A 26,278-nucleotide genomic window follows, 5' to 3' on the forward strand; every position below is an offset into this window, starting at 1 on the left:
TAACTGTATACAAATACCTGTGAGACAGGAGAGTTGCAATTCATTTGTCTGGCATTGTATATTAAATATTATTTTATATATGTATGTGTTTTATATATTTTGTCTACGTGTACTTTTAAGTAATACAAATTAAAATATCTATTAATGTTCACAACTGATACACATTATACATTACATGTAATTGAATTAGAATGAAAGTTTTGGGAAGCATTTATATGTGCTTTTCAAAATACTCATTCGCTCCAAATGTTTGTCTAGTTCTGCCTTGAATCTGTTGTAGCTATCAACTTCTAAAACAACAGATGAAACGACATTACAGTGTCTATTATATACCCCTGTAGTTCCTGAATATATCATAAATTTGCATAGTTATTTTATATAATGTTCCCTTTGCATATATATTTTATGTAATGTTCATTCAGATTTCTCTTATATGAACAGATCAGTATTTACTATTTCCATACATAGCACATTTCATTCATGGCTATCAAAGCTGTTCATCCTCTGAATTTCTTGCAAATTCTATAAAATCTGCAGATGGTGAAATTTTAAATTAGAAAGCAAAATAAAAATCACTTATGAGAAGAATCTTCTTCAATAAAACCACTTTGCCAATTAATGAATTTTCTGTCATAAAATCTCTTCACTGGGCGACTGTCTTTTTTCACTTGATAATTTTTAAATTATCAAGTGGAAAATTAATTTTTTAATCTGCTTGCAATAAGAAAATACTTTTCAATGACTTTCAATAATTTAAAATTAATATCTAAATAAGAAAATAATTATACAGAATATAAACATACACAATATATCTATTTTCTAGATACATACCACTGCATTCTCAGGAGTTAAACATCTGCTAGTATTTGCGATGGTGATGTTACAATGGCAGGGATATGCCAAGTGTGCCAAATGTGCCCCCTAAAAGACACATGTAGCCAATTTTTTTTCTTCTGTCTTCTTAACAATGGAAGGACAGAGTGAAAATCTAATTACAGAGAAACAAGTTTAGAGGGTAGAGTGTATATATATATATATATATATATATATCTTCTATTTATATACACTTAAGGTTCTATTTTAGAGTAAAAATAATAATAATGCAACTCTGAATGAATATATGAGTTTTATCAAGTGCAACTTCTATGAAAACTTAACAAAAAGTCTTTTTCAACATGTGCAAGTACTGGTTTGTATGTAGAACAATAAAACAACAAAAAATTTGACAAAACTTAAAAATAACAAAACAGAAGATTACCATTGCTGTAGGATGTCAAAGTGATATTTCATAACCAAACATAAATAAAAAAGTAATTACATCTATATTAACGTATTTCCAGATATTTTCATGTTGCAGAATACTGTCAATATTAAAAGTGCTCCTCATATTGCTTAAGATAAAAATATTTTATATCTAACCAACTAATTAGACCTGTATTAAATGACAACTAGCTACAAACTGATAATTTGCATTCAATTTAAATTTATGTCCCCTTGTGTGTGTTGTGTGTCCATCTGAATAAGAGCAAGGATGCCATCAGCTTTGGCTTACCCAACCCATTAAAAGCTTTAATGGGGTCTCCTTGTAGTGTACCTAGTTTCCGGGTGCTCAATTTATAGAAGCCTTCTCCCAACTGCAAAAGAAAGAGTGGTTATCAATGGATACTACTCTTCATGGACTAATTAGTTGAGTCCTGCAGGGTTCAATGCTGGACCCACTGTTGTTTTCTACATTTATTAATGATATTAATCAAAGCATATCAGGATTAATGTCTAAGTTTGCAAATGATACAAAGCTGGGCAGAGTGGTTAATTACAGTAATCAAGGTAAGATCCAGCAACAAGATCTAGATAAATTAGGCAGATGGGCTGAGAAATGGCAATCAAAGTTTAATATTGACAAATGCACAGTACTACATATGAGTAATAGTAGTCCCAGATTGACTGTGTGGTATTATACTCAAGGTGGTGGAAAATGAAAAAGATCTGGGTGTAATTGTGCAATCAGATATGAAGTTCTCTGAGTAGTTCAGAGAGGCTGCTGGGACAACTCATGGGGTTTTGTCAATGGTATACAGGAATTCTGCTAACAGAGAAAAGGAGGCGAGTCTCCAATTGTATAAGAAAATGGTCAGGCAGCACCTTGGGTACTTCATACACGACTTTAAGCCTCAATTTTGGAGGGATGTAGAACTTCTGTAGCAGGTGCTGAGAAGGGCACTGAGATGGGTGAGGGGAATGAAAGGATGATCTTACCAAGAAAGGCTTCATTTCTGCAGATCACCTTATCTCCAGATAAGGTGATCTGATTGGCGTGTTTAAGGCTTTGAATGGCTTCAGTAAGCTCAGTGTTGATGGCATTCTTTCTCTTGCTCAGACTACACTCATAAAGGGCATAAATTCAAATTAAGAAAGAATGCTTGCAGAACAGATGACTGGAAATTAGCCTCTTGTTAGAACAAATTTCCATCTGTTGTTGTTGTAGTCATTTATTCAAACTACCATCAATGTCAGTAGTTCGAATAGATTTAAGGAACTAGACAAACTGCTCGAGGGGATGAAAAGGCCACATAGTTTTTTCTTGGCTGATGCCATATAAGCTTGCTTTCTTGCATCATTTGCCATTACTAATACTAACTAATCTTCTTTCTTCTCTACACTATTTTGAAAGAGGCAATGTTCATCCTAAAAAAATGTTTCTAAACCTGTATGTGGTATTGAAGATGTAGCCTAACTATGACCTTATACAACTGAATGATCTTCTCTTTATCCCTGCTGTCAATATTGCTGTATGTCATTGAAAGTGCCCCATGACAGGTAGCTGTTATAACAGCATATCTGCACTTCTTAGAGAACTTGATTTTTCATGTGGGGACTATATCAAGTACATATGAACTGACAATTTTTTGTTTAATTATAGGACCATGTGAAAAAGTGCTGCAAGTGAGGTCAGAATACATGTGTCTACAATTCTGTCTAACTGCGGTAAGAGAGATTATATGCTGAAAGCCTTGCATATAAAGTCAAGACCTGAAAAACGTTGCAAAGCTTTGAGCGTTCTTTTTTTTTTTTTGTGTCCTGAACTTGTAGATAGAGAGAACATATTTTGTAAAGAAGGAATACATCTTAAGGTTCAGAGAGAAACTATTACTTGGGTGAGGGGACACAAATAATATAGAGATATGCATTTATCTGATGTGGGCCAAGGTAATGATTGCATCTATCTCAGCAGGTCTTTTTGTGATTGCAAAAGCCAATACTGACAAGATGTGCCAAAGATTTCATTGTTCCAAAAAATCGGAGGCTAATGTTAATGGAACAAGCTTAAGTAACATAAAGGGGTAGTAAATACCTATCAAAGTAGAAAGACCTATCAATGCAATCTAAATTTCATTAAAACTGGTCCAATAGAAATCCAGCAACTATAATTTTTTCCTCCCATACATATTACATACCCTATCCATATATTGGAGCTGAAGCACAGGATATTATCCACATTGCAGGAATGAATGAGCAATATGGTGGATATATAGTAACAAAATGTTCCTGTCTCCCAATCCAAGCAAAAAAGATGTTGCTTTTTTGCTTGTTTTTTGTATCAGTTTACTAAATGCAAACTAAGGAATTCTTACTATTTGCTTATTACATTAATCACAGCAGAAATATTAAATACGTGTTACATTTCAATAGTTATTAAAATCTAGGAAATAAATAACACTGCATCACAAAAGCATTGACAGTATACTAAGAGTGCTTAATTTATTAAATCAGAGCCTGATATGTGTTGCATTTCACATACTGCTGATTATAAAGCATTAAAAAAACATGGAGCAAATGATATTTTGGGAGGTAGAAGTAAAAACAATTATTTATATATTTTCAGTTAATCAATTAGTAATTAACTGGTAAATATAGAACTCTTTATTATATTATATACACAAGGCACATTTCTGTATACAACTCCCTCCATGGGTACAAGCCAGGGGTTATATATAATCACAGAAAAAAAAATCCAGTTATTTTAAGAAATAAAAATCTAATGTGCCAGAAATGTAAAAAAATGGCATATATTATTATTATTATTAGCTGTATGGTGCAAAGAAGCCTGAGGCTTATACAGCACCAGCCAAACAAATTCCCAAGTTACCCTGAGAAAGAGAGAGGAATCACCAAGAAAGAGAAAAATGATGATATCCAGCTGAGGACCCTGGGTGTGCCAAGCCCATACTCACCAGCTGTGAGCCTCTGGGGTGTATTAATGATATTGATGTAGGTATTTCAAGTATGACGTTATTTTCTAAAGATTTTCTGGGCAAAGTGGTTAACGTAAGAAATATGATACAGAATACGATACTTCATGAAGAACTAAGTACACTAGGCAGATGAACTGAAAATTGGCAGCTGAGGTTTAACATTGATAAATAAGGAAATTCAGTGGGTCACAGTTATCCCTGAATGATATACCATTTGAGGAGCACCAAGTTCAAGGTAGTGGACTATGAAAAGGTTCTAGGGATAATTCTACATTCTGATATGAAATTTTCAGAGCTGTGCAAACAGGCTGCTAGAACAACTCATGGGGCTCTGTCAATGATATAGAAAAATTTTGACAAATAGGTGATTATCTTGGATACTATGATGTGGTCACAAAGCAACTGGATGCAAAGAATAATTTTGATATCATATATTTGGATCTTAGAAAAGTCTTTGATACTGTTGCACATGGAAGACTGCTGCACAAATTGGAGCAGTGTGGCATTGGAGGCAAATTGTTGCTATGGATAAAGGGATGGTTGAGTGGGAGAAGACAGAGAGTGGTAATCAATGGACACTGCTCTTCATGGATTAATGTTATTAGTGGAGTTTCCCCCAGCTTCAGTGTTGGGTCCATTGTTGTTTTCTGTATTTATTAATGATACTGATGATGGTATATCAGGCTTAATGTCCAAGTTTGCAGATGATACAAAGGTCAGCAGGTTGTTAATGACAGTATGCTGCTGCAACAGAATATAGAAAAGTTGAGCAGATGGGCTGAGAGGGTGGCAACTGAAGTTTAACATTGACAAATGTAAAGTACTGCATATGGGAAGCAGTAACCCCAGAGTAACGTATCAACTGTGTGGTACTGACAGTGGTAGAGAGTGAAAAAGGACCTGGGGGTAGTTGTGCAGGCAGATATGAAGTTTTCTGAGCAGTGCAGATGGTCTGCAAGAGTAGCTCATGGTGTCTTGTCAATGATATACACGAATTTTTCTAGCAGGGATAAGGAGGTGATTATCCCCTTGTATAAGGCAATGGTCAGGCCACACCTTGAGTACTGTATACAGGTTGGAGGCCTCATTTTAAGAAGAATGTAGATCTGCTAGAACAAATACAAAAAAGGGCAACAAGATTATTGAATGTAACAAAGGGTTGCTCTTATGAAGAAAGGCTTAAGTTTTGCAAATTACAGTGTCTGGAGACTAGGCACCTGCGAGGTGATCTGATTGAGGTGTATAAAGCCTTGAGCATGCTCAATGCTGATGGGATTCTTCCTCTTGCTCAGAATAATCAATCACCTGAGAGGGCATAAATTCAAATTGAGGAAAAACAATTGTAGGATGTATGTGAGGAAGTTTGCCTTTAGCTAGCGGGTGGTTAATTGGTGGAACAAACTTCCATCTGTTGTTGTAGAAGTTGATAGCTTAAATAGATTCAAGGCAGAACTAGACAAACATCTGGAGCGAGTGGATGGATGAAATGAGAAGGGTTTTTTTTTTTTTTTTTTTGGCTGATGTTATATAAGCTTGCTTTCTCGCATCATGTGCCTTTACTAATGCTTATGCTGTGCCGCATGTATTCTGTGATGAAATGCAGAACTACTGCAAAAGCCAGGAAAAAAAAGTGCAGTGTCTAGTTTTTGTAGTATTGTGTTTTGTTCAGTTGTTGTGTCTCAGCTGCTTGGCTGCAGAACCCCTAGTGCAGGGGTCGGCAACCTTTTTTGAGTGAAGAGCCGCTTTTGATCTAATTTTTAAAAAAAGCGAACCCAAAGAGCTGCACCTCAGCTCAAGCTGGGAGGAGGGGGAAGGGGAATTTAAGAAATGGAATAGACTGGGAAGGTGTTTTATTAAAAATATATATTTTGAAATACTCTTGATTTTTTAAGGAGTCCTTATGTGCTGTAATGTAATAACTAGATCGTATATATAGCTTAGCTTAATTTTCAGCACTCACCTCATAGTAATCCGCTTAGCTGGTGGAGAGTTTTACCACATACATACATAGTGGTTATAGGATTTTAATAACTTACAGGGATTATGGGTTTAAAACTAAGTTATGGATTATAAAAAAATTTTTAAGAAAGGAAAGTGCACCTTCCATTCTATGGTTGCCTAATTAAATTAAATTAAATGAAGCTTTAATTTAATTAGGCAACCATAGAATGGAAGGTGCACTTTCCTTTCTTAAAAATTTTTTTATAGCCCATAACTTAGTTTTATACCCATAATCCCTGTAAGTTATTAAAATCCTATAACCACTATGTATGTGGTAAAACTCTCCACCAGCTAAGTGGATTACTATGAGGTGAGTGCTGAAAATTAAGCTAAGCTATATATACGATCTAAATATTTTGAAATATTATTTATTAATACTGAAAAGACCAGGGTTCGAGCCCATACCCACCAAATATGAGGGATGCGGCAGGTGAGGGAATGACCACCGCATATTCCCAGCCCGGATAAAGGGTGAGGGTTGGTGTCAGGAAGAGCATCTGGCCATAAAAATTGCATGCCAAAACAATAAAAATGCTGACCCCATATAATAATGGGAAAAAGGTGAGGACAAAAAAAAATTTATTAATATTGAAAAAATGTAACAAACATCCAATTAGGTACAAATTAATGTGACTTTTGCTGCTGAAATTCTTGAGCAAGTCTCTCAACTTCAGGCAAATATGCTGTAAATTTTCATCTTTAAACATGCTGAGAGACTTGCATTGTTCAGATGGTTTCTTGGTTTATTTTTAATATAGTTCATGTTCAAAAATATTTGCCCACAAATATTTCCAAATTTATATATGTGTCTGGTAAGCTACTCGACACGTTGAATTGCAAGGGCAGCCTTTTACCTTTTCAAATCCTCAATTTCAGTTTAAAGGCATTTTAGTCTTGCACTCCACATATCCTTGATTCATAAGTCCTCTAACTCCATTTTAAATTGAGCTTCATGTTGGCTAAAAGTTAAAGAGCCGTAGTTACATGTTCAAAGAGCCGCAGGTTGCCGACCCCTGCCTTAGTGGGACCTTATGTTGCCCACCACCACCACTAGGAGGTGAGCCAGGTTGCCCATCATACTCTGGATGATCTCCAGCAGAGTATGATGCTTTCTGGATGGAGATAAAATAAAAAAATAATAATAAAAAGAGGTGAGTGAGGAAGATAGCACAAATGGCAGAGTCAAAGTAGGCAAAAGGGAGAGGATGAGGAAAGAAGGCATCCTCCAGCAGAAAGAAGAGGTGGTAAGAATCACCCCTGGTCTGGGAGACACTGAAGGCCAGCTTGCAGAACAAGGGAAGTCTACAAAGGTGAGCACCAGATTGGCATACCACGTCTGGTAACCCAGATGTCAGCTGCACCTGACCAAACTGAGTGTATACGGGTGCAAAGTATTCAGTAGAGTAAGTAGCGGGTGTGTGCATAAAACATTACATTGTTCATACTAAATATTTCACACTGAAGTATGACGCTAATGTAACTAATGTTTATTTGGTAGAGTAAGTAGCATGAAACATTCCATCGTTCATGACTTCAGTTCTAGCTGTTCAATTTTTAAATGGTTCTAATTTTTGTCAGAGTTGTTTTTTCAGAAAACGTCTTTTGTGCATACAGGGTGCGCATGGGGGGGGGGAGGTAGCTAAAATTTATCTATTTTAGCTAAACACTTGATACGTGGGAAATTTTTTCTTCTGGCCAATGCTTTATAAGTTTGCTTTCTTGCATCATCTGCCACCACTCTTCAAGCTTTATGTAAACTGGAACAGGGACAGTCCCAGGTAGTGCCTAAGGAACTAGCTCCCCATGATCAAAATGATATGGATTTTTTTTTACTACAACATGATGATTAAAGCTTAATCATTCTCCAGAACACTGCTTTAGTGCTCTCCCCACCAAACTGCTGTAACACCTCCCTTTAGACAAATACTGGGACTGCCTCTGAATTGGAATAAAACTGCTATGCTGCTTATCTTGTTGAGGTTGGTGGGTAAGGTTAGATCTCCTGGAGTGCAGTAGCACAGTTGTTCCACAGCTCCAAAGTCCCTTGAGGGGCAGACCAATGCAATTACTATAAGGTGTAAAGTTTTTAGCTTTTTAATTGGATTTCATTTACTGTTATTATTGCTCTTAAATATTCTTTTGTTGGTATGACGCACAGGTATATCAAGAACCAGAAATTGGTGAAATAATGAGTAATTAAACCTACATGGAGTGTAATCTACCTTTAATTTCTTAAAGAATTACATGTTATTCTCAGACATTTTGTGGTACTTTGAAGAAGTGGTACAGGAAGTACCACAAAACATCCAAAAATAATCTGTAATTCTTTAAGAAATTAAAGGCAGATTACAGTCCACTCAGCAACAATATATATTTTATGTATTTTTGTGTACCAAGATCCCAGACTACCTAAATTTAGCATTGTTGGTAGGAAGTTGATTAACTTTTTAAATTATATAAATAAGATCTTTATTGTACAGTACATCGGTACACGCAGGTACCACGACCATACAATACCCTTCACGGCACCATGCCAGGGATTAGTAGACTATTTTCTTTGTGTGTGTGTGCATCAGCAAAACCTTGGAGTAAACAATCTCCGAGGGATTGTCTGATTTGTACTTGAGCATGCTGGGTGCATAGGACCCAAGTAAACAATGGCTTAATAGAGGGCCTTGGCATTGAAGTAGTAATTTAATTAATAACTAATAGTTATATAGTTAATTATTAACTACTGACAACACATTTCTTACTAACATTACATCAGTGCCAAAATCCTCTATTAAGAGACTGGATCTTACATCCCCCAGCATGCCTAAGTAGATATCTTTCTTTATCAGTTTTTTTTTTTGCCACTTTTAAACAACTTTTAGCATAGTTTGATATACCTTTATCCACACCATATTTTACTATTACTGGTTCTCTCTCCCTTTTCCTGCACTTCCAACACCATAAGGATACTATTAATCTCTCTTATACAGGGTCATTCAGGAGGAATAGTAAATATTTTATGAGGTTATAGTATCAATTAATACTGAGTAAAAAAAGTTCATGTGTGTCCAATTCTCAACGGATATGGAGATACAGTTGTTTTAAACTGGCATCCACAGCTATCTGAATCAGATGTGACGAAGCAGCAGTTATAACCTGACGCTATATGGTGTTAAAAATGCTGCACATTTTCACACATGCTGAATATGCCGATATGGTGTTTGTCTATGGTTTTTGTGGTGGAAGTGCTACTGCTGCTTGTAGAGAATGCCATCAATGGTTTCCTAACTGCAGAATACCGGATTCAAGAGCATTTACTAGTGTTTACACCAAACTGTGTCATAATTTGTTCATTTGCACATTCAGAATGTGCAAATGAACAAAATGTGGATGAAATAGAATACATTCTTCAGTCGGTAGAATGTAGTCCTACTATTGGCACACGAAGAATTCCTAAGCATATTGGTGTTTCACAGACAAGGGTATGCCAAACATTATGTGAGCACGGCTTGTATCCATTTCACATACAGCAGGTGGAACACCTTCAACCAGGAGACAACGCCCAGCGATTGGAATTTTGTCGGTGGGTAAATGCTAATAGCTGATCAATTCCATTAATACTGTTCAGCGATGAAGCTACTTTCACCCATGATGGTATCAACAACACCCGTAACTCTCATAGGTGGTCAGATGAAAATCCACATGCCGCTGTAGAAACAAATTTTCAACAGCGCTTCTCTGTTACGTGTGGTGCAGTATCATCAACAATCAGTTGATTGGGCCTGTTTGTGTTACAAAATTGCCTTACAGGGCTCATTTACCTTGAATTTCTGCAAAACGAACTTCCATTACTATTGGAAAATGTTCCCTTGGCTACAAGGATTGGTATGTGCTTTCAGCATGATAGAGCTCCTGCACATTATACCCACTTGGTGATACAATATCTAAATCGAACTTTCCCTGAATAATGGATCGACCGCGGTGGTCCCGTTCATTGGCCACCAAAGTCTCCAGACCTCACTCCATTAGATTTTTGTTTGTGGGGATGGATGAAAAGCACAATATACAAAGAAAAGGTGAATACAAGAGATGAATTGCTCACTCACATTTTGGATACTGCTTCCCCTCACAAAGGAACACCAAGACGACCTCAAAAAAAACGTGTTATATTACCACAAGAGTTGCAAAGTGCATTGATGTTGCCAATAGTATTTTTGAACTGTAAAAAATTTGTCAATTATTTGTGTTTTGTATCATTCAAAAAGTCACGAAATACAAACAATAAGTCATTTATAGTTCTTTAATACCTCTCATAATGGCTTTGTACGCACCAGTTTCAAACAGCTGTACCTCCGTATCCATTGAGAACTGGACACTTTTATATGAACTTTTTTACTCAGAATAATCAATACTATAACCTCCCAAAATATTTACTATAACTCCTGAATCGCCCTGTATAATATAAAATTTTAATTATAGTGGTATACTATTTTCAATTTCAACTTATGCTGTTATGTATCCAGAGGTTTAGAAACACTACATTCCAGATAAATTATATCACTATAATGTCTGAGGATGTTGGCTATTATGGTATACTTTTTAGCTTTTTGTTGTTCTAATGTACTTTGTTTTAATAAATCCCTATTTTTTAGACCTGCAAAAATAAATAAATAATAATTAATAAAAAAATAAATAATAAAATGGAATAAACTAACTAGTAGTTTATTTTATTTTCCTCAAGCTCTCATTCTCAACCACCCACAGAGGCAAGTCATTTGGGTAATTTACAACTCACTGGCTTAAAAAAAAACTTTCTGAAATCCAATTTAAAACTCTCCCTGTATTTTGGATTTATGGATTTTTGGATTTAGCCTTAGTTCTGGAGTCATAACAGTGAAGATTTCATTCACTTTACTTTCATTCATTCATTCAAATCTTTCAGAACCTGATACATCTCAATTAGGTCTCCTATAATGTGCCCAGCTACCATGTTCCAACACATCCAAAGTCTTTTCTCATTTGGGTACCATTTTTCCAATCTCACCAAAAGCACTGCCCATCTTTGGATTCAAGAAGATCAACATCTTTTTTTAGGTGCAGTCTCAATATTTGAACACAAGATTCCAAGTGCAGCCTTAAATGTGTTGAGCACGCTGAATTCTGATGGGATCCTTCCACTTGTTCAGATTACGAACCTAAGGGGGCATAAATTCAAATTAAGAAAAGACAGAGGTAGAATAGATGTGTGGAAATTTGCCTTTAGCCAGCAGGTGGTTAATTGCTGGAACAAACTTCCATCTGTCGTTGTGGAAGTTGATAGGTTGAATAAATTTAAGGAGGAACTGGACAGGCATTTGGAGGGAATGGTGTGATTTTTTTTTTTTTTTTTTTTGGCTGATGCTGCATAAACTCATAACTTGCTTTCTTGCATCACATGCTACTACTACTACTAACAATTGCATTATACAATGGGATCGTGATCTCAATATCTCTACAAGCAAATGTTTAATAACTCATCAATAGGATGCTATGGATCTTCCTTGGCACCTATCTATACGGCTTGGAGAACTTTACCCCCTCCTCTACTCTTTCTTTTTTCAATTCACCCCAAGAGTGTGCATTATTTTACAGTTGCTATTCCCCAAGAGGAACCTTGCATTTTGTTACATTACAACATAGTGCTTTTCTGATCAATCATGAAGCCTAAGTTGTCCTGAAGAAGCAATGATTGGCATATTCATTAAATATTCTACCATCCTGACATTAAGCTATGTAACCCTTCATCGATGTCATTTAGGAAAATTAAAAACACCATCAGTCCCAGTATCAATACTTGGGGAACCTCACTTCCTACAACCCTATGCCTCCTGTCCTGAAGCGAGTGATCCATCTAGGGATTTTCCCTGTCATTCCAACACATTCCACTGTATACAGTAACCATTCATGCAGTTTTGAATCAAATGCGTTGCTGAAATCCAAGTACACAATGTCCAGCTGTGCAGTGCCTCTGTCAAAATAGCTAATCTTGTTGGTTAAATATGATTTTCCCTTTACAAAACTATGCTGAGTATATATCAGAATTAATTTCTATTTAAATGATCCTGTAATGCACCCTTTACCATTGCCTTCATGATTTTCCCATTTCCCTTTTTTTGTACTGGAGCTACATTGGCATTTCTCCAATCAAAGGAATCTCTCCTTTAGAGAAAGCACTGCATCAACAAAGGTTCCACAAAAGATATGACTCCCCCCCCCCCACACACACAAAATAGATGTATAGTTTCTAATAGCCTTGAGGAGCTGGAAGACATTGACATTATTGGTATTTTTATTATTTTCCTCCAAGGTTAATTGTTTGTTTAGCCGATTACTATCATTACGTATAATTTGACTAAACCACTACTAAATATAATTTACATCTAATTTATTAAATCTAAATGTTATTTTACTAATATATTAGATTTAATAAATAATGAATTTATTAAAAAGTAAAAATACATCCAGCTCAAGTGTGCCTCTATCAAACCAGCAGGGCCAGATTTACACACAACTTAGATAAGCTACAGCTTAGAGCCTCAAATTACAAGGGGCCTCAGCTTCAGTATAGAAAAAATAATAAAAAATAAATAATTTAGAAATAATGAACATCACCATACAAAAATATGAAAATTATTGTTATTATAGACTTTTTGCATTTCAGCTTTTACTTGTCATAAAAAATAATTTATCGCAATATACTTTTGGTTGCTTTTACAATGCACACCTTTTTTTTTTTTTTTAAACAAAAATGAATGAAAATGTCTTTTGTTTCATTATATAAATTTAATTGATATTATTATCAATGTCTAAAATATCTATTTTTTTTAACAATTAATAAAAATTGTTAGTATTACTATGTACATAGCATTTTATATGTGCCATTTGATGACTGTGAAATGCTATTAAACTAAAATTTACTCAGTAGAGGAAGGGAGCCTCTTAAAAGTTATAGCTTAGGGGCCACAACAATCTTAAAACTGGCCATGCTAACCAGGTTGGTTAAACATGATTTTTCCTTTACAGAACTATGCTGTTTCCTTTAGATTTCCATTTCTATCTACAAGATCTTATACTACACTCTTAGCATTAGCAGAGGCATATGATGAAAGAAAGCAAGCTTATATAGCATCAGTCAAAAAAAACCCTTCCCATTTCATCCATCTGGTCACTCCAAATGTTTACATAGTCCAGTCTTAAATTTATTTAAGCTATCAACTTCCACAACAACAGGTGGAAGTCTGTTCTAGCAATCAACTACCCACTCGCTAAAGGCAAACTCTAGGTAGGGAAAATCATGAGAGCTTCTCCAAACTAAGAAATCTTTCTTATTCCAATGATTTCCTCATAATTAACCTTAATAGTTCAAAATTACTGGGTACCTGCCATTAACTCCAGGTGAATTACCTGCCTTTAAGCTCAAACATTTTTCTAATAAATAATCTTCAGAAATTTCAAACTTAATAATTTCATGCTTCCCAGCTTCAACTACACAGTTTCTCCAGACTACGAATAGTTTTTCATTTGTAAATACCAATGTAAAGTACTACTTGTTCAATTCATCTGCAATACCTGCTGGGATGAATACAGCCTTTTACTTGCAAATATACATGTGCAAGATCATAGGCTGTTAATTCAATGCTGTTCATTCATGTAGATTTAAGCAAAATTAAAAAAAGAAGCTAGACTCCAGAAACTACTATATAAAGTCAACTGCCAACATTCTCAACAGTGATACACTCAAGGTAGTGGAGAATGAAAAATACCTAGGGATAATTATGCAGTAGTCAGACATGAAGTTATCTGAGCTGAGCAGACAGACTGCTAGGGCAGCTCATGGGGTTTTGTTAATGTTATTACAGCAATTTTGACAGCAGGGATAAGGAAGTTGCTGTATAATGCAATGGTAAGGCCACACCTTGAGTAATGTATACTGGCTGGAAGCCTTATTTTAGGAAGGATGTCGATCTGTTGGAACAGGTGCAGAGGAGAGCAACAAGATTAGTGAGGGAGACGAAAGCATACTCTAACCAAAGATTCAATTTGGCACACTGCAGCCATCTGGAAACTAGGCACCAGCAAGATCTGATGGAGGTGTTCAAGGCTTTGAATGCATTGGGTAAGCTATGCTGATGTTACCTTTGCTCAGATAACACACATAAGGGGACATAAATTTAAATTGAGGAAGAATGGTTGAAAGAATGTTTATGCCATCCTTACACTTGCTCAGGAAATCCACATAAGGGGACATAAATTTAAATTGAAGAAGAATGGTTGCAGGATAGGTGTGCGGAAATTTGCTTTCATAGAGCTGGTAGTTGATTGTTGGAACAAGCTTCCATCCAGTGTTGTGTGGGTAGTTTAAATAAATGTAAGGAGAAATTACGTTATTAGGGACAGGTGATGCAAGAAGCGTTTTTTTTTTTTTTTTTAATTTTATTTTATCATTATTTAATTTTTTGGCTGATACTGTATAAGCACGCTTCCTTCCATCATTTTCCAATAGTAATACCAATTCAATGCATATAAAAGTATGATTTATTAAAAATTAGTTCTGTAGCATTTGGGCAACTAAGCTTACAGAACTAGTAACAGTCACTATTAAACAACTCATAATAGAATGTAAGTACCAGTTTTAAATTTTCCTTCTTAAAGTAAAAGTTAAACTTTTTTTCTTTTAACTTTAAAAGTTAAATTGGTACCTACATTCAGTGGGATTCTCATGTAAGAATGCTGCTTAAATATAAATGAAAAAAAAAATTCTCTGCTTTGGTCTTAGTCTTTGATAATTGAGCAAGTAAAATAGTATTCAAGAAATTTAAAATACAAATTAAAAGCTGCTGATGTGTTTATCTTTCCACTATGAGGATGGCATCCACCAGATGCTACTTTTTTTTAAAATTTTTGTTATTTTTTGAAATTTGTAAATGAAATCAAATCCTCCCATGCATCTGGAGACTAGACACCTGCGAGGTGATCTAATTGAGGTGTTTAAGGCATTGAATGGATTCAGCAGGCTCAATGCTAATGGGATTCTTCCTCTTGTTTAGATTGTGCACCCGAGTGGGCATAAATTCAAATTGAAGAAAGACAGTTATAGAATAAATGTGCGGAAGTTTGTCATTAGCCAGTGGATGGTTGGCTGCTGGAACAAATGTCCATCTGTTGTTGTAGAAGTTGATAGCTTAAATAAATTCAAGGAAGAACTGGACAAACCTTTGGAGTGAATGAGAAGTGTGTTTTTTTTTTTTTTGGATGATGCTGTATAAGTTTGCTTTCTTGCATCATATGCCACTACTAATGCTAATCTTTTCCCTCCAATATTCTGCAACTGGTTATACAATATTTTCTGTTTTCATTTCAAAATACAACCATCAGCAGATGCTAGATCAATTTTATATACCAATCATTTTTTGGGTGGGGGTGGAGAGAAGCCAAGAAATAGTTTAAAATGAGATACTGCAGTATTGTACTGTACTATGTCAATATACTGTTAATGTCTTATGAATTATAAGACACTTTTTTTTTTTTTTTTGTTTGGCATTTAACAGACTAAAAGAGCAGAAGCATCTTTTTTCTTCTAGGCATTTCCCATTCCCACGTGGCATCCATGAGAGTTAGAAATAAATGTCTAATCTTGCCATAGATATTGGGTGTCTCTGGCTAAATGCAAACAGCTGAAAAAAAAATACAGTCATTCATATTGCATTTGCCAAACGCCATGCAAGCATATGTGTTTCAATCCATGGGGAGAAGTAAACTTAAATTACAAAAAATAGGATAAAAAATAATTAATATAATTATAATTGGTTTCTCTCATTTAATTTCATTTTATATTTTTTAATTAAGTTTAGCAAATCAGTTTATAAATCATGATGTCGATCACCATTTTCAACTCTGTAGAAAACTAAATTAATTATTTATAATTAAAACAAAAATGGGTTTCTCACAGAAGCCACAAAAGCATTTTTGTTAAATTGAGGGAATGAGTGATGGAAGGTTAAAGTAGAACAGAAAGAAGTTTAACTCAGTTTGATTAATTAAATCTACAAGAATGAATTAGCTCAAGTTCTAAAGTAGAAGTAAAACAATTTATCACTTCTAGAGATTTAACTTCAAATGAAATTTAACAACCAAAAAAGGCACACACACACAATTGGCTACACCTCAATACTTAATATGCAATTCTGAGACCTTCTGGTAAATGTCTTCTGGCTAACATATAAAGGCCACAGGATCTAGCATGATCCAATCATATATCATACACAAAAGTGTTAAGTCCTGAGGTCCTATAGCAGAGTTAGTTATTTGCCCTATTCTTTCCTCAGCAAAACTGTACTAGGCCTCATACTCTCATGGAACTTTGCATAATGAAATTTATACTCCGTACATATTTATTTTGTACAAAACTTGAAATCAATTAAAAACCTGTAAGGGAACACGAAACTGTTCACTGGCTCTGGCAAATAAGTGCCCTCATCCCACAGCTATCAGTCAAAAACATCCTTCTGTTGGGAAGGCAAACATAACTAAAGTTATTTATAATGAACATAAAAGCTATCAGTGTGTTCCTTATGCCTAAATATTTTTGAGTTTTTTTTTTTATTTCAGAAACATTTGAAATATGCAGGCTACATCAAATTGATGAACTAATGTGCTCATTGTTCTTCACTCTTAATGCTGTTCTTTGATTTCGCATTAGTAGAGGCATATGACGCAAGACAGCCAGCTTATACTGAAACAGCCAACAAAAAAGAAAAAAAAATCTTCCCATTTCACTCATCCATTTGCTCCAAAACTTTGTCTAGTTCTTCCTTGAATTTATTTAACCTATCAACAATAACACATTTCACAATAACAGATTGAAGTTTGTTCCAGCAATCAACAAACCATCATATAATTATAATTAAAATTTTAATTATAATAAATTGAAATTAAGTGATTACACAAACCTTTATCTAATTTAAATATTTAGAAAAAGCAATATTCAAACAAAAAAATATATTTTTTTTTGATTATTTATTTTACCACTATCAGCCACTACTGCACTTGCACTGCTGCCATTGCCAACCATGGTTGAGTAATTTTAGAATTCAACATTTTAGACAAGCCACCAAGACTACCTGTGGCGATTTATCTCTGATGCACAGGAATTTTGCTAATATCGTAATTACAAAAAGACTATTATTCTCTCATATACAGCTTTAGTTAGGCTTTCTTGCATAAATTTGGCTTTATTAATACCTACACCTAACATTAGAAAATGCTTACATAGTATTACAAAGGGGTATGTTCAGTAACTTCTGAAAGTGAAGCATTTCTTTCCCATATTCCAGAAGTGTCTTTGTTATAGTAAGTGCATATGTTCATGCAAGTCTAATGCACGTTATAAAATTTTTAATACACATGTACAGATGGCACTTGTAATAACTAAATAAAAAATCAATAAAAAATAAATGCTTAAATGTTGGATTCTAGAGGATATGTTATACATTTATAAGATTGTTTTAAATTTATATGAGAACAGTTTGATGTATGGGAGAAAATAGCAGTAATGATGGCAAGGAAAGGGGAAGATAAATGAGAACTAAACAGAAAAATAACAAATTGAAGTGAGGGGAAATGGAAGAAGAAACAAGATATTTTGGTTTGTGCCTTCCATGAACAAGAAAGACTGCAAGCACCTTGACTTCCATTTTTTTTTCTTCAAGAAAGACTGCAAGCACCTTGACTTCCATTTTTTTTTTCTTCAAGAAAGACCACAAATACGATCAATTTTTCAGCAATAAATAAATAGGTATACTAAATATGGATATTATACATCTATTGGTACCTCGACCACACACACACAACTTTATAAGAAGTTTTAACAGGCAACACATATGGCAATATCTTCTGGCCCCTACACATTCCCCTTTAGATATTAAAACTTCAATGTAAAAACACTATTTGGTAGAATCGTAAACTTTATTTCTCTACTTTAAAAAACAAGTGAAGGCATTTACGAGACCTGCTTATTACGAACTGGCAAAGTAATACAGTACAATTGTCTTCACTTTCTTTTATTCAATACGTATTTTGTTAAGACTTTTTCTGTGAAATTCCGGCTCCTCTGATATTAAAATCCATTTGTATATGCATAAATGAAAGAATCGATCGAGAACCACCAGCGTAGTTTTCTCATCGTCTATACAATTCCACAAGTGAACAGAACAAGCACCAAGAATATTTGCGATAGAGAACCACTTCATTTCTGTGCCGAGAAATTATTTACTTTCTTTACACTATAAAGACATTGTCTTGCTCTCACATGAACGCGTCTTCTAATATCCATCTTTTAACTTCTTACATACCCTAGGAATTTACTCTTATGACGTTTAATAATTCACACTTCTTGTTGGAACAACAGACTAGCATAGCATTCACTTATCCAGACAACGAAAGGTAAGCAATTGCGCAACAGATAGAAAAAATATTGGATGTATGTATGTATTATAAATTAAAATTTTATAATTTTAATTATAATTTACAACACAACACACACACATCGGACTACTTTCCTCCGAATTTTCTAAGAAAGTGTGGGGGGGGGTTTAGTTTGTATGCGATACAACCACTTTCTTGATTACTGGCGGTCGAGTTAACTACAAGGTAAAATTTTCAAATTCATTATATTGCAAATAATGCTTTGTTGACAAAATAAAGTTTGCAACTTGACGTTAAAGCTCTCCAAGTACAATACAATAAAATAAATCACCATCATCATCATGGTCCGGCTTAGGTCTTTTTTAAAAAGACCTGTTCTGTTGTAGTTCTTGGAGGTAATCTTGACCTCGCCATCGTTGTCTTGGTCGACCCACATCTCTTGCCTGTAGGTTTGTAGTTAAGACCATTATTAGGCTTTACAAGAGTAGATCATCTTGTATGATCTACTCTTGTAAAGCCTAATAAAGAGTAGATCATCTAAAAAAAATTTAGATATTCGCGAGAAATTAAAAGTAGATAACATATTATATGACATAAAACGGTATCAGAAAAAAAAATGGATCAGCCACATAGAAAGAATGAACCCAGACCGGATCCCAAAATTAGCCTTTAAAAATCTCATTCGTGCTGCTTCTATTTTGTGTGCATCTTTCTTATTTATGACCCAAGTCTCACAGCTGTAGAAGAGGGCTGGTTTTGAAGTGATGTGCAGTCGTAATTTTGTTTCAGTTGTCATTTGTTTTGGTGTTTAATCGTTCCGTTCATTTCATTATATTTTTGTAGTTTATTGTGTATGTCTTTCCCTTCATTTGATATTAAATTTCCCAAATAGGTGAAATCAGATATTTGTTCTGTTATTTTGTCATCAATAACAATTTTGACTCTTTGTATGTTTTTTTCCTCATAAATCCATTGATTTTGTTTTTGAGGTGGAGATTTTCATCTCGTACTTTTTGCCTATTTTATTCAGTTCATTAGCTGCTATCTGTAGTTCATCTTCCGATTATAACTTGATCATCAGCATATAATACAATTTGGATTTTATTCCCGTTGTTCAACTGTATTCCGTTGTTAATTGTTTGTTAATTTTATTCATCTGAATATTAAATAAATTTGGTGATAGTCCACATCCTTGTTTGACTCCTTTATTGGTGTTAATTGGATCTGATAGTTGGCCATTAGAATATTTTATGCAGACTTGATTTTTCATATAGGCTTTGTATCGCTTTCCGGAGTTGGGTTGAGATATTTTCTTCATGTAGAATCTGCCAAAGTTTTTCCCAGTTTACATTGTCATATGCTTGTTCATAATCAATAAACAGCAGAAATGTTGGTAGGTTAAATTCTCTTCTTTTCTCCAAAATTTGTTGTAATGAGAAAATGGCATCTATTGTACTTCTCCCTTTTCTAAACCCACATTGTTCTTCTTCTAAGAATTGTTCACTGCATTTATTAAGTTTATTCTTTAGTATATTAGAGTATAGCTTTGAAGCAGTTGATAGCAGTTATCCCTCTGTAGTTGTTAGAGTTATTTCTGGAGCCTTTTTTGTGTGAATTGATTACTCCTCCTGTTTCCTAATCTTTGGGTATCTGTTGCTTATGCCATATGATGTTAAATATTTTTAGTAGTGCATTTTTTAATAAGGTGCCACCATATTTAAATAGTTCTACATTCAAATTGTCTATGCCTTGGGCTTTTTCGGTTTTAAGTAAAATAAAATCTAAGTAAAATACAGGGTCATTATAAAATCCTTGTGCAGTTTTAAATTTTCATAACTTTCGTTCTATACACGATAAAATCAATCTGTAAAAAATGTTGTAAATGTAATTTAGTGAAGTTTAGCATGTACTAAGGAATCATTTATTTTATATTGTAGTTTAGCAAAAATTTTATTATTATTTTTTCAGTATTAGGCTTGACCAAATCGTTTCAATAGAAGAAAAATTAAATTGTGTGTGCTGTGGTTGGCCAAGTTAAAGTCTGTAATGGCAATACAATAAAGATTTAGAACCCATTACAACAAAGATGCACCACACAGGAATTCCATAACTAACTGATGAAAAAGTTTGAAGAAACAGGTTCCATCAATGTAAACCACGATCTGGAAGGCCAAGTGTAAGTGAGGCATCTGTAGAATAATCATTTATTGCAAGTCCACGGAAATCAATAAAATCCCAAGAATAAATGTATGTAAAACTGTAATAAATTCTTTCACTTACCCATTTTACAGATTGATTTTATCATGTATAGAACGGATGTTATGAAAATTTAAAACTTCACAAGTACTTTATAAGGACCCTGTATATTGTGGAAGCAAGTGCACTCAAAACTGCATGGAAAATGATTACCATTTGCTTAAATACCTGAAGTTATATGAACTGTCAAGGTCTAATAACGTAGCACGTTCAGTATGTCACTCGAACATACCGCTGCCCGCAGCTACTTCCACGCCTCGGAGGTGTGCACGCTCATCCTGCGTTCTGGAAACCCACCTACTGCCGGTGTTTGCGGGGCACTCCTTTACTCATAGGTAAAATCTCCGACATTCCAATCGCAGCCGCATCTTTCAAAACTATCCGTCATCTCTGTTGCGTTATCCGGCGCCGGCGAGTAGCTGTCCGCGGAGGACTTGGCCGGGCTTTGAGCCCAGAACCCGGGCAATATTGATTCGAATTTTTTCGCGTTATGCAGTTCCGAAGGTCAATGGCAACTATCCAAAACAGGAAAGGAGCAACAAGGATCGTCCGGGTTGCTCTCCACATGCTGCTATTGAGACTCGGGAAAAGTAATAATACGGAAAATGAAAGTGAGGGATGCAAAACTTCAGCATTGCCCAATACACAAATGCAAACTACAGCATGCAATGAGGTCTTACACAAAGCTAAATTGATGCTCCAAGACTTTGACAACGCACCCTTTAATAACCGCAAGAGGGCATTTCCAGGGATTCAACAAAGCTCCAGAACTGACGCAGTGGGACGCAGCTATGTGGTGATATTCAAGCACCGCAACCACCTGCAATTTCGTAGGCACGTAAAGCATGATGCAATTTAACTTTAATAATCGTCTTAGGGGGCTGAACACGAAATAAAGCGCACAAAGCGTCTGCATTCCAAATAAACCTATGCTAAACCGCTGTAAATTAGTTTCGAATAGGGGGGTGGAGAGGGAAGCAAATACAAGCAGATGCAATGATAATATACATAGTAAAACTAAGTTTTTCGGTGATGCATGCATAGATTCCCAAAATTTTCTGCGAACTTTCCCTCTGATGACTTCAAGAAAAAAAAAAAAAAAAACAGCTTTTTTTTTTCTCTTTTGATTTTTAATTATTTTTTTTTCTTTTTGACTTTTTGTAACCATAAGAAATATTTATTTTAAAGATTTTATTTCGTACTATTGTAGTTTCATTGCACTGACACTTTTGTTTGCAAATAATAGTGATGGTATGTTATATTACCTTAAACTATAAATAGAGGTGGGACACCTCATGCCCAGATATTTTCAAGACCATGTTGTTGATCTGTTGCATTGATAAAATAATTAACATTCTTGTTAACTTATATATTTATTAACAATTGTGCACATAAGATTTGTTGTTTGTTTTAGTAGGGTTCAGGAGTACCAGCGACTAAGGCCATATTGTTTTGTCTGTACATATTGTCTGTACATTGCGTGTATTCTGAGGTAGATTTTCTGTTAGCTGGACGAAAAACCCGAGTTTACAGGAGAAAAAAACCATGCTACCCCCACCTGAGACCGACTAACTCAGCCACGTTGTGAAAAAAGGCCCATAAAAATTCTTCATTGAGGGAACTCAGGTGTTTTCCACCCGGTGTGGGGAGGATGACGGCCCTACTAACTGTGCTACCCACGAAGGCTCATGCACATAAAGCTTCATACATATTAAAATATTTTTTAAAAATATTACTATTTACTAGTGACAGAATAGTGACAAATGGGCCTGGAGTACTGGGGTCCATAGTTTAACAGATATTTATTTAAAGTATACCCAGTAAAATAAAATAAAATAAAATATTTCCAGAAGCTTTCGGAACTCGTGTCCCTTTCTCAACTGACAGAATTTTTAAATACATTACAAGCAAACTGTGGCACGTTACTCATTCGTCATTGTTGTAGCACGGACGTGTGCTGCCTTGCGCCAGTGATCATCCATCAATAAAACGGTTGTCTCCAGGATTGGATGTATACGCATGCCTTTCTGGCGATTTAATGCCTTAGGGTTGTTCATTATGTTTAGTGACTCTAGCCATAGGCGGTGGCGAAAGTGTCGCGCGTGGTCCACTATCTCAAAGTCGCGCTTGGGGTCAAGATCGTGGTTGGTAGCCCAAAAATGTTCTGCAAGCGCGGACTGGTCAGTTTCGGCAAGCCGGATTGCTCTGTCGTGTTCCGTGAGGCGATCCTGGAGACGTCTCGATGTCTCACCTACGTAGCAACTGTTACAGGCCCTACAGGTGATACGGTACACTACATTGCTGCGTAAGACAGGTGTGACAGGGGTCTTCACACTGGAGACAAGTGAACGTAGGTTCCTACCTGGTAATTGTACACATTTTATGTTGTAACTTCTCAGGATCTTCGAGATACGTCCTGACACTCCTGGATAGTACGGAATGTAGGCGGATGATATGCCGACTTGCTTCGGAGGTCTTGGGTTGGAAGTAAGCTCTTGTGCCTGTAACAAGCATCTGTTTAGTACATGGGATGGATAACCGCATCTGGTTAAGTCCGCCTTCACACGGGAGATCTCGTTACGTCTAATTGTGTCGGTGCTGGAATGGCTCCAGGCCCTGGAGAACAGGGTGCGGGCAGTGCTATTGAGATGGCTTGGAGCGTGGCCGGACCCGTAGTTGGTGAATTGACCGCACCACATGGGTTTGCGGTATACTGAGGTCTCTAGATGTGGGCCTACGCGATGCACTAGCACGTCCAGAAACGGGAGCGAACCGTCCACCTCTGATTCTACGGTAAACTTGATGAAATTGGATAGAGAGTTGAGGTATTCTAGTAGTACCGTTTCAGAACCACGTGGTATTATGGTAAAAATATCGTCGACATATCTACACCACGTTGTAATAGGTGTAGGTGGGTTCTGGTGTATCTGCTTCTCCAGATCTTCCATGGCGATGTTAGCTACTACGGAACTGACAGGGGCACCCATAGCAGTGCCATGTACTTGTTTGTAGAGTGAGTCTTCAAAGGTGAAGATGCTGCTAGAGAGGCATAGGTTGAGGGCGGTACAGATGTCATCAGTGGATAGTGACGTCCTGGATTGGAGGCTTAAGTCGCTCTCAAGGAGCCTTCTGGTGCAGTGCACGGCCTGTTGGACGGGAATCGAGGTGAATAAAGAAACCACGTCAAATGATGCCATGACAGAGTTATCAGGGATTGAAATGTCCTTAATGGTGTTAATGAATTCACTGCTGTTTTTAACGGTGTGAGATGTATTACCTATAAGAGGCGAGAGGAGGCTCGCGATGTGTTTGGACAGTTCATACGTTGGGGCACTGCAGCAAGACACTATAGGTCTGAGAGGAATACCCGGTTTATGGATCTTTGGTAATCCGTAGAATTGTGGTAGTTGACAGCCAGTACCACGCAGAAGATGGTGAGTCGCGGTCGGGATCTTCTTATCTTTAAGCCATGCGTGGACAAGTTTATTAACATTTGCTTCCAGACGTTTCAAGACTTTAACGGGAGGATCAGGTAGAGGTTCATATACGTTAGGATCGAGTAATAGGGCCAAGGCTTTCTCTCGGTAGGCTGATCGGTCCAGCACAACAGTCCGGCGCCCTTTATCCGCAGGAAGTACAACGATGGAGTTGTCTTTTCTTATAGATGACAGGGCGGCACGTTGGCGGTGGTTGAGGTTTGAGCACGTTTTTCGAGTGTTGCGGAGGACTGCGGCAACACTCGTTGGACAACTGTCCAACGAGCAGCTGAGTGTTTTATCAAACGGTATGAAATTCGCCGTTATACCATCGAAACCTCCCATCACACAGCTCGCTATGGGCATAGAAGCCAGTATTACCAACCTTCCCGAAGAAACTGCCAACGAGATCCGATTCAAGACTGCCGCAGTCCTCCGCAACACTCGAAAAACGTGCTCAAACCTCAACCACCGCCAACGTGCCGCCCTGTCATCTATAAGAAAAGACAACTCCATCGTTGTACTTCCTGCGGATAAAGGGCGCCGGACTGTTGTGCTGGACCGATCAGCCTACCGAGAGAAAGCCTTGGCCCTATTACTCGATCCTAACGTATATGAACCTCTACCTGATCCTCCCGTTAAAGTCTTGAAACGTCTGGAAGCAAATGTTAATAAACTTGTCCACGCATGGCTTAAAGATAAGAAGATCCCGACCGCGACTCACCATCTTCTGCGTGGTACTGGCTGTCAACTACCACAATTCTACGGATTACCAAAGATCCATAAACCGGGTATTCCTCTCAGACCTATAGTGTCTTGCTGCAGTGCCCCAACGTATGAACTGTCCAAACACATCGCGAGCCTCCTCTCGCCTCTTATAGGTAATACATCTCACACCGTTAAAAACAGCAGTGAATTCATTAACACCATTAAGGACATTTCAATCCCTGATAACTCTGTCATGGCATCATTTGACGTGGTTTCTTTATTCACCTCGATTCCCGTCCAACAGGCCGTGCACTGCGCCAGAAGGCTCCTTGAGAGCGACTTAAGCCTCCAATCCAGGACGTCACTATCCACTGATGACATCTGTACCGCCCTCAACCTATGCCTCTCTAGCAGCATCTTCACCTTTGAAGACTCACTCTACAAACAAGTACATGGCACTGCTATGGGTGCCCCTGTCAGTTCCGTAGTAGCTAACATCGCCATGGAAGATCTGGAGAAGCAGATACACCAGAACCCACCTACACCTATTACAACGTGGTGTAGATATGTCGACGATATTTTTACCATAATACCACGTGGTTCTGAAACGGTACTACTAGAATACCTCAACTCTCTATCCAATTTCATCAAGTTTACCGTAGAATCAGAGGTGGACGGTTCGCTCCCGTTTCTGGACGTGCTAGTGCATCGCGTAGGCCCACATCTAGAGACCTCAGTATACCGCAAACCCATGTGGTGCGGTCAATTCACCAACTACGGGTCCGGCCACGCTCCAAGCCATCTCAATAGCACTGCCCGCACCCTGTTCTCCAGGGCCTGGAGCCATTCCAGCACCGACACAATTAGACGTAACGAGATCTCCCGTGTGAAGGCGGACTTAACCAGATGCGGTTATCCATCCCATGTACTAAACAGATGCTTGTTACAGGCACAAGAGCTTACTTCCAACCCAAGACCTCCGAAGCAAGTCGGCATATCATCCGCCTACATTCCGTACTATCCAGGAGTGTCAGGACGTATCTCGAAGATCCTGAGAAGTTACAACATAAAATGTGTACAATTACCAGGTAGGAACCTACGTTCACTTGTCTCCAGTGTGAAGACCCCTGT

The 26,278-nt window shown here is 36.7% G+C and overlaps 1 protein-coding gene across 2 annotated transcripts in view; it reads right to left on the reverse strand.

The window, feature by feature from the left end:
* The window catches only part of LOC150085100 (protein dispatched homolog 1-like), a 135,897-nt gene that overhangs the window by 61,983 nt on the left and 47,636 nt on the right, over window positions 1–26,278 (reverse strand). The window contains exons 1-2 of one of the 2 annotated variants that reach the window (XM_090375773.1): window positions 21,132–21,299; window positions 832–988 (exon numbers count right to left, since the gene is read on the reverse strand). In XM_090375773.1, the coding sequence (XP_090231899.1) occupies window positions 832–839 (8 nt within the window). In that variant the 5' untranslated portion in view covers window positions 840–988; window positions 21,132–21,299. Of the gene's footprint in view, window positions 1–831; window positions 989–21,131; window positions 21,300–26,278 lie in introns of those variants that run through there. The other variant, XM_090375774.1, reaches the window with a different exon arrangement.

This window comes from Mastigoproctus giganteus, chromosome 6 (genome assembly GCF_048544385.1).
Source record: "Mastigoproctus giganteus isolate SK-2022 chromosome 6, ASM4854438v1, whole genome shotgun sequence".
Taxonomy (NCBI): Eukaryota; Metazoa; Arthropoda; class Arachnida; order Uropygi; family Thelyphonidae; genus Mastigoproctus; species Mastigoproctus giganteus.